Source organism: Dermacentor silvarum, chromosome 2 (assembly GCF_013339745.2).
Source record: "Dermacentor silvarum isolate Dsil-2018 chromosome 2, BIME_Dsil_1.4, whole genome shotgun sequence".
Classification (NCBI taxonomy): domain Eukaryota; kingdom Metazoa; phylum Arthropoda; class Arachnida; order Ixodida; family Ixodidae; genus Dermacentor; species Dermacentor silvarum.
This window is the reverse complement of record NC_051155.1, coordinates 29,143,335-29,155,870: the sequence shown is the minus strand read 5'-3', so window position 1 is coordinate 29,155,870 and position 12,536 is coordinate 29,143,335. Positions and strand designations below refer to the sequence as shown.

Below are 12,536 nucleotides of genomic sequence, written 5' to 3'. Positions count from 1 at the left end.
GACCAGAACGCCACCACCGTCGGCTCGTGCTGCCGAGCCGCCTGTCTTCTCCCTCCGAGCCAGAGCTGCCACGCTCTGGCAGCCTGTACGACGCTCCGACACGTCTTTTGGTGAGACCAACACCGCTTATCTCGTCGTCTCGTCTCCGCTTCGCCGCGTCGAGACTGTAGTGCATACGCACACTCGCAGCCCGCCCGAACTTGCTTCATAACATTAGCGTTCCAGCTACGTGTTTTCATGTTATCATTGTGTGTTTGTTTTTATGTGTTAATTTTTGTTTCTAGTTTTATTAAAAGTTTGTGTGTTTCCCAACCAACGGCTTTGTCCTCGATTGGGTTCTGGGAGGCTTCGCCTCAGAGAACCGCCAGAAAATATTAGACAAAAGAACCTGCTCATCACACATGCCCTCCGTGGAGGTACATTTAGGCAGGCCCAGAGCCGCCTTGAAAGCTGTTCGAATTATCGCGATGGCCTGCCTTTCCTCTTCCCTGTTCAGGACTTGGTAGGGCAAGCCATCTGTGATTCGACTAATCACTAAGGCCTGTACGAGCCTTAGGGTATCGATTTCTCGCATTCCCGCCTTTCTATACGTCACTCAACGTATCATTTGGGCTATGTAGTGGGTTGCGGATTTGAGTGTTTTGAGCATCTGTGCTGCTCTCCCGTCGCTCTGAAGCCACAAACCCGGAACTCGCATCGTAGGTACCTCTCGGATCATTTGGCCCTCAACCACAATGTTTATCGACCCTCTGGATTTGTAGCCTTTCGCGTGTATCCGGATGACCTCGGATTTTTCGGGCGCGCACTTCAGCCCGCTCGTTCGGGAAAATTTCTCCACAGCTAATACCGCAGTTTGAAGCGTGTATAAGTGCGATATAAGATCCTATCGCGCCCTGCGGCGCCGTAAGCATGCTGTAGGTGTGAGGGAAAGCACGAGCTTGAGTCTAGAAGGATGGTGACTTCATGGGTGCGGTCCTCGCGCTCGCCCAGTGTTGTGTGCGAAAGGGGAGGAGGCAGGGGCGTAGCCAGAAATTTTTTTCGGGGGGGGTTCACCGGCCCGACCGGGGGGGGGGGGGGGGGTGCAAGCTTCTGCTTTCCTCTAGGTCACGTGATCGATAATAAATAGCGGTAGTGTAAGCAGACTCTATACATGTATATCACAGACATGGGACCGCCCCCCCCCCCCCCCCCTCGCGTGTGCTTGTGAAGAAATTAAGTAAAAAGTAAAGTAAGCTCAGTAAATACAGTAAGTACGACAGGTACAGTGGGCGTTTCGAGCAACGGTCTCTCATCGCGCCACTGAATGGACCAGTGTTCGAAAACGCATCAACGACCCGTTCGATCGGAGAAGACATTATTCATTGTTAATTTCCGTTAAGCGTAGATGGCGTCGTCCTCGTCGGGGCGAAGTGCGTTTCACAAGTCAAGGACGGCTATGCGCGTGAAAATGCACGTGTGACCAGGCTATACCTACTCCCATAGCAATAGCTTGTTCGCTGCGTCTTTGCGCTAGAAAACTTAAATAGGCGCAAAAACGCGTAAGATGTTTTTCTTTTTTTCGAAGCTTTCGTCGCCCTGCTCCCTCATACGAGAGGGTTGCATTTCCTGCGGCAAGTGCATGGGCCGCTGTGTCTTCCGCTGTGTGCGAGCGTGCAGCCGTCATTTGCCTTTACGTCAACAGATACGAAATTGTACAGAATATTTCACCGCTCAGCACAGATATGGCATGCGTACGCATTTTAAGTAGTGCGTGCAACTCATTTCTGCTTCACTTACGCTGGTGCAAACAGGAAGCGGCCTTGTACCTCACAGAATCTCGACTGATTGGTGTACTAGTGATGCAGGAATGAACTCCGGTATTGTTCAGTGCATAGTACACATAACCAATTTCTCAGGACGCGTGAACTCCGACGAGAACTGTCAGCGCCTGCAACAAGAGTTTACTTACGCTGTACTGCGCACAGCAGTAATTCATGCTTGTCGGCTGTCTGTTTCGTGCATTCTATTGCGAATCGGTGGAATTTCACTGCTGTCATCAACCCCTTCGTGTGTACATTGCTGGTTTGGGATTCCACAACAAAACAGCAACTACCAGCCTTCCGTAATTGCTGGTTTGGGATTCAACAACACAACAGTAATTACCAGCCTTCCGTAGGGGCGCAATCGCAAACAACAGATGTTTCTCGCGCAGACTAAGCCTAGGTTCACACTTGGAAAGCGGCAAGCGGACGGAAAGGCCAAAGCGGGCGGAAAGGCCGAAGCGGCCGGAAAATTTTTTCCGCGCCTGTCCAAGTTGTTCACATCTGTTTTGCTACCGCCGCGGCCGCCGCTGCCGTTTTCGTCCAGATCCATCTAGTCTGCGTACGTTTGTCGGCGTGGTGGCGCTCATTATTGCATTATTTCGAGCGGTATGTTCATTCTTTGACCCACGTACCGTCATCAAAAGTGATCATTTTACGCAACTTCGCGTGTCATCTGCGACCTTCGGTAATTTCCTCGTTGGCGTTCCGTAATTCTCCGCACACGGGCGCGGTAGCGCTGAGTCACAGGTTGGTGCCTAGGCGTGATAATATTTCTTTAATAGCTTTTATTTACAAGTTGTAATAACATTTCATCATTTCGTATTGTCGGCGCCTCCAGGACACCAAAGGGGCAACGGGAACACCACAGCTAAAACCCGGGCTGGCCCTTGTGTTGGGGCTCGCCAAAGCCTGCGCGTCCTACGTGAGACCTACGCTCCCAATCTATCGTCGCGACGAGAAAAGCACCCCGCGACTTCTGCAACATACCGTACACATGCGAGGAGAATTATGGAGCGCCAACGAGGAATCTGCCTAACTATTGTCTGCCATGGAAGTGGAAGAAGAAATGGCTTTTATAATTCTACCTACTTGTTTTCTAGAAATGGACAATAAATAAACGGAAGACGTGGACACCTCGGAAACGGCGGTGGTGGGTTCGCCTGGCTTTGCAAAAGCGCGAGAAGTTGGGTCACGCCAAGGCTTCGTTGCCGCACCTCCGGTCGCGCGACGTTGAATACTATCGCGTGTATTGCTGACAGTACGTTTTAGTGCCACTCTTGTCGTAGAGCAAGGGCTGGTTCTTGATCGCGTCGATCAGCATTACAGCCTACACTTTTGGTGCCATGGTTTTGGTGCCCGGTGCCATTTTACGACCGGTTGTTTACATGCTAGTGTAGCTTCCAGTGAAGCAGAACGACTTTCCGCCGCGTTTCCGCTTCGCCATGGCGAAAAATGAGACCGATTTGGCTCGCAGCCTGTATTTCTGCCTGTTTTGCCGCCTAGGCGGGCGGATTTTTGCAAGATTTTGCCGCTTCCTACAGCTTTGAGACCAAGTGTGAACGTAGCCTAATATCCTGCGCTAGCGCGGCCTAACCGGCACCTGAAGGGAAGCGGCGGAAATGTATACCGGAGATTTCGACCACCTGGGGTCTTTAACGTGCAACCTAAATATAAGTAAACGGGCGTCGAGCGTCTTCGCCATCTTCTAAAATGCGGCTGCCGCATTTGTTGCTTCATTTGTTGCGCATTTGTTGCTTCAGAATGCGGCCGCCACATTCTCGCCCAAAACTTCACAGAGTGTGAAAGCCTTGACAAACACCGTGACAGTTTTTTCCATATGCAGACATTATTCGCTGTAAATTACCAACCCAAACGGAAGCGCCCAGGAATTAAATTGTGATAGTAGCACCGGTTTCATGAATTATGTCAGCGCGAAGCGATGAAAACAAAGGGTGGGTAAGTAGGGGGGGGGGGCGGAAAAAATTTCGGGGGGGGGGTTTGAACCCCCCCAACCCCCCCCCCCCTGGCTACGCCACTGGGAGGAGGCATATATAACCCTGTGGAAGGGGTGGGATGCGCTTGCGGTCTGCAAACTGCGTGTGGGGAGATACCATGTCGCTAACGTGGACGCGCCTTCAATTCTGGCGCCGTGGACACCATAAGTGGTTCCATCGAAATCAACGCGTCACTCTGCTTACGAAGGTCCCTGTCACTATTTGCATCTGGAATATGCAGAAATGGAATAAGTAATCGCTTATTTGAATTCAGACGGAGTTTATAGCTTCTTTTCAGTTGTATGTTGTATTTCGCTGAAATGCCATTGTCAGGTATATCGTTTTCTCAACCTAGGAAACAATTTACTGTATGCAGTCCTCACCCTTTTCGAGTTATTTTGCATCAAGGAGCTCTTTCAGTGAGTCGATCCATTTGAAACCGTACCGAAACACGATCTGCGGTATACGCTTGCAGCTGCTGGTGCATGGCTCTCATGCAGTTTTCGGCGCAAGACACTTCTATAGGGCGTTTTTCACAAGTAGATTCATCTTCGATGATTGTAGCCTCTTCAATGTTTTCAATATTCACGCCGTATTCAACTGTATGCAGTCCTCACCCTTTTTCGAGTTATTTTGCATCAAGGAGCTCTTTCAGTGAGTCGATCCATTTGAAACCGTACCGAAACACGATCTGCGGTATACGCTTGCAGCTGCATGGCTCATGCAGTTTTCGGCGCAAGACACTTCTATAGGGCGTTTTTCACAAGTAGATTCATCTTCGATGATTGTAGCCTCTTCAATGTTTTCAATATTCACGCCGAGAGAAACGAAAAAGAAAAACAGACCTACCTCGCTAAGGTTCGTTTTGTAAACCGTTAGAACGTGCTCCCTGCGGCCCCGCGTCTGTTTGAGAAACTAAAAGTTGCGGCGCTTTCTCACTTACGGCGCTGAGGACCTAATTCACATATAATAAAGAATGGAAACAAAAAAGACCATGGAGATTTACTAGAATGAGAATTAGAAGGAAAAATCTGTACGATAACATGAAGGGACGTGTCTTGCCATTTGAGGCTAGATCCGAATGCCTAAGGACAAAAACATACCGGAGCAAATATCTGCAACTAGATGAGGCAGGTGTATGCTGCAGAAAAAAATCTGGAGACCACTCGGCACATCCCAATGGCACGTGAAGGTATTCACCCATTCAGACCCGTAGGCAACGTACACCTTCCTGAAGCACTTGGATTTAAAGTGGACGGAAGCATCAACCAGTCAGTAGTCGAGTTAAGCTTGAGACGTTTAGGGTATTGGTGAAAAAAAAAAAAAAAAAGCAGGGAAGAGGTCGCTATCACCGGATCCGTTACATGCATAGGTTGCGGTACAAGGTAGAGAAGTTTTGAGAAAGAAAAAACAATTAAGGGGATGTATACAAATGTGCTAGAAGGCAAAGCATGCACAGTATACCCGATTAAATGAAGCAAGCTATGCGACCATTTGTCACCGCCCCGTTTCACCAGCACTGGTTGCCCATAACTGATACCAAGTTCAATTTCATTATGTAGCAGTACAATACTCCTTTGAAATAAAGCATGGCCAACCAAATTTTACATTTACTTCGTTATACTGAGGACCAACTGTGTTTTCACTAGCTTGCATTCTTGTATCTATATAGCAACAAGTTCACTTTTCGTACATTCACCCTCATTTGTTAAAAAAAATTTTAGGACTGCTTACGTGTGGGAATGTGAAGGCATTAGTCTTTTTGATGAAATGTTTTCAGTAGATGTGTTTGACATGCATTGCAGTTCTTTCTGCTGATTCAGTGTGTATGTTTGCGCATACTTTGGGCCCTTGGCCACAGACTAGCTAATTCTTTATACACTCATGACGTGGCGTTGACAGTCCATCGCAGTAGACACGGCACTGATCAAAACGGAAGAGCAAGTCGCGCACAGCAGGCAGCGCGCTCATTTTATACATTCATGACGTCGCGCCATCTCCTCCACATTGACTGCAATGTGACGTGTGCAATGACGCATGCACTAGGCACACCAGAACCGTGGAGCCGCTGTGGCATCGGGGAAGCGTGCCCGTCTCGCACCCTGGAGGCCCGGGTTCGATTAGTACCACCTAGACCGAAATGTGTCAACCTTGCTTTTCAAAGCAATCAATTTACTTTGTTTGTAGGAACCTCCCAGAGAAATTTGATGTCAATCCGAGCATTTTAAACGCATTTTCACTCTTTGGTCCGTGGGTCATTTTTGATACCATCACTCAGTCACGCCGGATTTTTGCATAGTGGGGCACATAATGCCTTCTCATTAAAACGCTTCAAACTCCAAGGAATGTAGAGGGATAGGCCATAACGTCTGCATTGCGGCTCAACACAAACAAATAAAGAAAAAAATGCTCAACTCTTTCTGACTACTGTACATGGTGGTGGCGATTTATTATGTATAAAAAGAACGAAAAAAAAAAGGCAGTCTGGTCCGAGCTGCACACCGGGTGTGCTCACTGCCACATGAACAGCAACACGCTATGAGACAACACTATGGACAGGCGCGGGTGAAGACAGCTGGCAACCATGCTCAGTCGGTCCACTTGCCCAACACATCACTGTCCCGAAAGATGTAGAACTCCTGCACGAAAGAAAATGAAGCTGGTCAGAGCTGTAGTCCCCCCCCCCAAGTCTAGCCTCAATGGCATACAGTTTATGGATTCCACAATCTGTCAGAAAGCTCTTTTCATTGTCTGATTAAGGTTCAGTGTTCTATTTAAATTTTGAAAAACTTGGCACACTTTGTTTGAAGAAGAAAATTTCTGCATTTTCTTCCCTCTGGGAATCATGTTGCTAGAATGGCTTGTTTTTTCTACCATGCTCTTTTGTTTTTTAAGTATTGGTGTGCAAGCTCTTTCTTGCTTCAGTGACATGATAATCTTATTTGGGAACTTCTGTAGTAGTTCCAGTAAGCAAGATGTGATGTTCTTTAGATCAGTGTAAAATGAATGAGCTTGAGGTAGTGGCATAACTAGGCATATGCATCTGTTTCACGTACCGGCGATGCAATTGAGTGAACATTCCTAGAATGAGGTAACAACCGTGGAAAGTAGACATGCTGACCCCAGCAAAAGGTATGCTCTGAAGTTATATATATTAAAAAGGTTACCCCATATAATCAGTGTGTCACATGTGAATGTAAGAAAGAAACCGGACTAAACCAACTTGTTATTGTACAGTTGTAATTTGACCTCAGTTAATTTAACTTTTTGCTTAATTCAAATGAACTGAAAAGTCCTGGGAGAGAAGCCATATTATGATATGGAAAGAAAACTAACTCAGTTCGAACTCGAAACGCATGCCACTTAATTTAATCCCCACCGACATCCACAGGCACCTTCTCATGCATGCAGTGGGTATTATAACGCTTGAAAACACAAGAAATCCAGCAGACGATGACACTGCTTCCCTAGATACGAAGCTGTTTAATTTTCATTCATTTTGTTGTTTGTTAATTGGACCTTTTGGATAATTTGACCAAATCTTGCAGTCCTGCCAGGGCACAATCAATGGGAGTCCACTGCAACGAGTGGAAATCTACACCTCACTGACATAATACGACACTTGTTTGCCAAGTGCGTGCTGCTGCCACGATACTATATGCAGAGATGCTCAACACCCAAGTTCCCTGACATACGGCTTTCCTGCACAACATATTGGTGGGAGTAGGTTTGTTGTAGCCATGCAGCTACAATGAAAGATGGCAAGGATGCTACAGTGCAAAGCCATGAGAGGGCTTAGGCCTGAAAACACTGCACAACTGAACATTCATGGTAACTAAAGCCGAACATCAATCTGACAAGTCACTGCAAGGCACTAGTACACCTTCTACATCAGCTATGGCACTAAAAAAAAAACAGCTATAAATGCCTTCTGCGAGTTTGCCATTTCCTCTGTTTTCGAGAGCACAGCTTGCAAAGTTTAGGCGGCAGTTTGCAAGGACGGAGTTCGCTAACCGCACAACCTTTCTGGCCCAGCACATACATCTTGCTTTGACAAACAGTACTCACTTGCCTAGTAAAAACTTCTATGACACAGAACAGAGAAAGTGCAGTTTTTGGGCTACACAGAGCCCCCCCCCCCCCCAACATAGATGCCTTGGGCCTGCACACTGTTTGGTTCTGTGACAGCACTTGTACAGGTGCTCAATAAATATGCTGGCCACAGAACTGTGTGCGTGTGCATAAATGTGTAGAGTGATCACTCGGACAAGCCAGAAGCGCATAGCTGTAGGAGATTACATGCAGCCATTAGCGTAATCAATGCATTCTTACAGCCATTAGACGTCCTGCACGCATCGTACAACACGAGACCTTGTGGACGGTTCCTGTTTTGGAAGTTCCTAAAGTAGCATGGAGAATGTGGTTTTTCCTTGTGCTATATGAATAAACATCAATGCTTTACACCAGAAGCCATGCTTCTGGAGCAACAGTTGAAGCAGCCAGCTTAGCTCTGCAGTAGTGTATTCAACCAAAATGCAGCAGAACTGGGATTAGATCCAGTCACAGAGTGAATTTTTTTTTGTTCCGACTTTTTCCCCTTCAACATGTGGCTCATGTTAGTCATGCTCATATTGCTGTACACCATTTTGAGACAGTGAAGAGCCCATCGCATGTATCGCTGTAAAACAGGCAGGACGCTGCTTACCTTGTTTTCAATCTCCACCTTTGTGCCACCATACTCAGGCAAAAGGACCTTGTCGCCTTCCTTAACAGCCATTGGGATGGTCTGGCCAGACTGCAACATGCAAAATAATTATGACAGGGTGCTAGGCACAAGTTGACACTCTCATTGCCTTGCTCAAAGGTACACAAAAACCAACCCTTACTACGAACGAGCATAAGACACTTCTCTCAATGCCAGAAGAGGGCCCAAAATTCCACTACTTATACTACCACAAATTGAAAAGTAAACTTTTTCACTCAAAAGGCAAGACAGGACCCAGTGTTTGTGAAACTTACAGTTCACAATGTATAACAATGTAGCCCTCGATAACAATCTTACTCGGCAGCCATATGGCCCAACCAGACACGTTTTCCCCAGCCTACCCATGTTTCCGCTGCTGCCAAAACAGTGAGGCACTACTGCAACAATATGTTCTCACATTTCCTATTGCACAACAGCCTCTCTGAAATCTTGCTCTTTTTATCCTCGGAAGTTTCTGTGCAGCAAAACATCACATTACAATCACTTTTTCATCTGGTTACTTCGCCACACACCATCACGTGTTATTGCTAGTCCTATTTAAAGCATTCAAATATTCAATATTTAGCTGTTAAACAAGCAACATCTGGTGCATTGTGGTGATGAAGGAAGACATGTAAAATTTCCAAGTTCTGCAAGGACTGCAAAATTGTGAACATTTTTTTAATATTAGTTTACTGCACAGTGTGACGTCTGTAATTGCACTCCAGCTCGAAGCACTTGTGCTGCGAATGTAACCACTATTTGACCAAGTTTCGGCCATGTGGCTGCGATAGCGTCGACTGTCAGGTGCAGTGTCTGCAGTGCCGTATTAGATGGAATAGCCAGTCTAATGAACCGTGAGTAGGTTGTGTAAAAGTGGCATCAAGACAGCAGAGCATCTCTTTCGAAGCAACACTGGCCCCGAAATGACACCAAACACAGCTGGCGTGCAAGAACATTAAGAAATGAACAACCGGGCTGGTGTTGTCTTGAAAGTTCAGATGCAGGAAGTTTTATTTTCATAGTGTCACTACGAAGAAATGTCTTTTAACAACGCTCACAAACTATTTTAAAAGTGCAAATATGCTATTATATACGAATGCATAATTGCAATGATCAAAAAATGCTCCGATATGTAAATTACGAAACAGTGCAAATCAGAATAGGAAGGAAGGCAGGGCACTTGGTATGCACTATGTCATAGTGAAGCAAAATAGGAACATCCATGTATATTGTTTATTTACTGGTGAAATACTAACTGGCCAAATAATAAATATTTATGAAATAATAAGTGTACCCAGATAAGTTGCCAATACAGTTCAAGAGGAATAGTTGGGGGCCCAGTTGACACAGATGTAAAGCTAAATAAGTTTCTTTAATTCCCTTGATTTCATTTTTTAATGTTGCAACTCTTTATGCATTTCTTAGCAGTATATGTATATATCCGAAGGCTCCATTCCCAAATAAAAGGTAGGAGCAGCATCTGTCTTGCTAATTTTCTGACCGCAATCTGCATGGTATTAAGTAAAAGTGAGTGTTTATTAAACAAGGGCCATGAATTTGCAATAACTTAATGCAAGCACAGCAGGATCACTTCAGGATCACTTACAGGTTCGTTTCTTTAATTCAATTTTATTTTCCAGCATAAATAGATATGCTAGTGGCCACCTTCGCAAAAGAGCTACATGCTTTATGGGGCGAAGGTCACGCAGGCCGGCAACATAGCATCAATGATATTAAGCATGACCGAGACAGCAGACTGGAAAAATTCCATGAAACAGCATTCCTACGGAAAAAGAATGAGTAGGAAGTGAAGAATGCTGGCAATGAATCCAGTTCACCAGCCACCAATCTCTGTTTCGTGTGGGAAAACAGTTTTGGCGACTTCTCTCAACAAACTAGTAGATACGCGAGTGTTCCAACTAGCTGGGGAACGAGTTGCTTGGAACCAAAAGACGTGCACGCAAAATGCATACAGGAATTTCCTTCGCAATATCCTAGAGTGACGAGAAAAAAAAAAAAAAAAAAAGCTTTTCTAATGCAGTTAGTGCAGTTGAACTGGCTTTGTCAGGTAAATTCCTGCAAAATTTCTGAACACAAACACACCCTATACGACCTAACTGGTTGTGTGCTACTGCAACTGGCCCAAGATAATATAATTATCCTATATTTCAGTGGATAATTGAACAGTGGATCAAAAGAAAGGAATTGCAAAAAAGGAATGATTACATTACACCGGCACTCTAACCTAACAGTGAAATTATTTATAGGAACTTGCGTGGCACAATTTCATGTATGATGTACGTTGCTTATGTCCCAAGACTATAGATGAACACACTAATGATGAAACAGTCCACGTCATGGCATCATTAACTTGGGAAGTGCAGAGCCAACCGACTACTATCCTCCCGAGACTCGAATACAACTATGAGACATAATCGCTCACCAAGCTACTTTTTTACTGTCTACTGTATGTTACACACATGAAAAAGAGCTTAGTAAAATTTAAATGCCAAAAGCTTCATCACCATGTACGTGGAAGAAGTAGCTATGTCATCATGTTTGCTATGGTAAAAAATTCACTTCATCGCTTAAACACAGAGATAAAGCAGGAACTACATGCCATGTTGCTGCTGCATGCTGGATTTTCATGCAATCTCAAAGAATTCTAAACACGCTTCAAGGTTGCTTTCTGCCGTCTGTGACAACACGCAGGTCTAGACCAATTTAGTGTCACATTTTTCAATATCAGGTGACAAGAATGAGAGTCAACCACTTCCTTACAGTTCCACATGCACTTGAATTTATATGCGGGGTGATTATTTTGAGTAATTGCTCCAGAATGAATTTTGAAAAATAAAACAAATGAAGGCAATATATCGTACAAGGGGTCTTAGGAGGCTAGACTGCCGACTCGCTCCGTGTCCAGATTCTGCAGTTTACAAGCTCATCCTAACCACGTTGGGAGTAAATATAGATGTTGCCTGGGCTCGGTTGGGCTCCTCGGTACCTCTTCCACAATTGTCAAATGAACACTTTCATTACGCGATCTTTTTTCACAGCAATCGAAGGGCACGCAGAAAGATGAGCCTGCACAGACACTGGGACGTTCGTGCTCCTCTCCGTCACGTGAGCCCTGACCGATGCCGTGCTCCTTGCGGCCAGAACGAAGTGACTGGCCTGCACGCGCTGTTACTACAACGGTCCGACTCCGAGACACTTTGATGTACGGCTCAAACATGCGAGCGTCTTCGCCTGGTAGCCAAGAGCAGATCGTGGCACGTGCCGAGCCCGTACCACTCGTTGCACGAGCCACGGGCGTGCACTACTCACGTCTGCGCGGCCACCGGGTCCGACAGCGACGACAGTAGCGCTGTGCACTTTGGCCTGCGCCTTCTCCGGGATCATGATGCCGCCCTTGGTCTTGGCCTCCGGCACGAACCGCTCCACCAGGATGCGGTCCAGCAGCGGGATCAGGCGCTTGCCCACACCGGCCTGAGCGTGCGGACAGACGAAACGGTCAGCACGTGTCACAACGTGGTACTACCGAAAGGTCGGGCCTGCACTGCGCGGTCGTCGGCCACCGCTTCGGCACCGAACCGGCTTGGATGCAGCGGCTACCAACGAGCAGCACGAGGCGAACGAAGAGCAAAAAATAAACGCCATCCGGCGCAGACCAATGCGTTAAGAAATGCCACTGTTGTCGCTACCGACAATGCGGTGCGGGCGCTTTGATGCCCAACTTACCATTATGAAAGTTTGCGTACGAGTTCGACCAGCGAAGCTTCGAGAAACCGTAAACCTAACGGCGGCAGCCCGGCGTGTGCTGGCGGAAGGACGGCACGGGCGAGCACATGGTTTTCAGGGACGCAACGGCGCATGCGCACAGCAGCAGACAACCTGAAAGAATTTTCAAGAAATCAGAAAATACTGTTTTACAAATACTAAAAATAACAATTATAAAAATAAATTGTCTTGGGAATTACTTATTTGCAA

General features: G+C 46.3%; 1 protein-coding gene across 1 annotated transcript; it reads right to left on the bottom strand.

Moving 5' to 3' along the window:
• Positions 1–6,221: 6,221 nt before the first annotated feature.
• On the bottom strand, positions 6,222–12,445 carry LOC119441394 (10 kDa heat shock protein, mitochondrial). Its single transcript, XM_037706018.2, has 4 exons — positions 12,288–12,445; positions 11,874–12,035; positions 8,502–8,591; positions 6,222–6,435 (listed from the first exon to the last, which is right to left on the bottom strand). Exons 1-4 carry the CDS (start codon positions 12,288–12,290, stop codon positions 6,385–6,387), a joined length of 306 nt encoding a protein of 101 aa, XP_037561946.1. The 5' UTR covers positions 12,291–12,445; the 3' UTR covers positions 6,222–6,384.
• Positions 12,446–12,536: the final 91 nt, after the last annotated feature.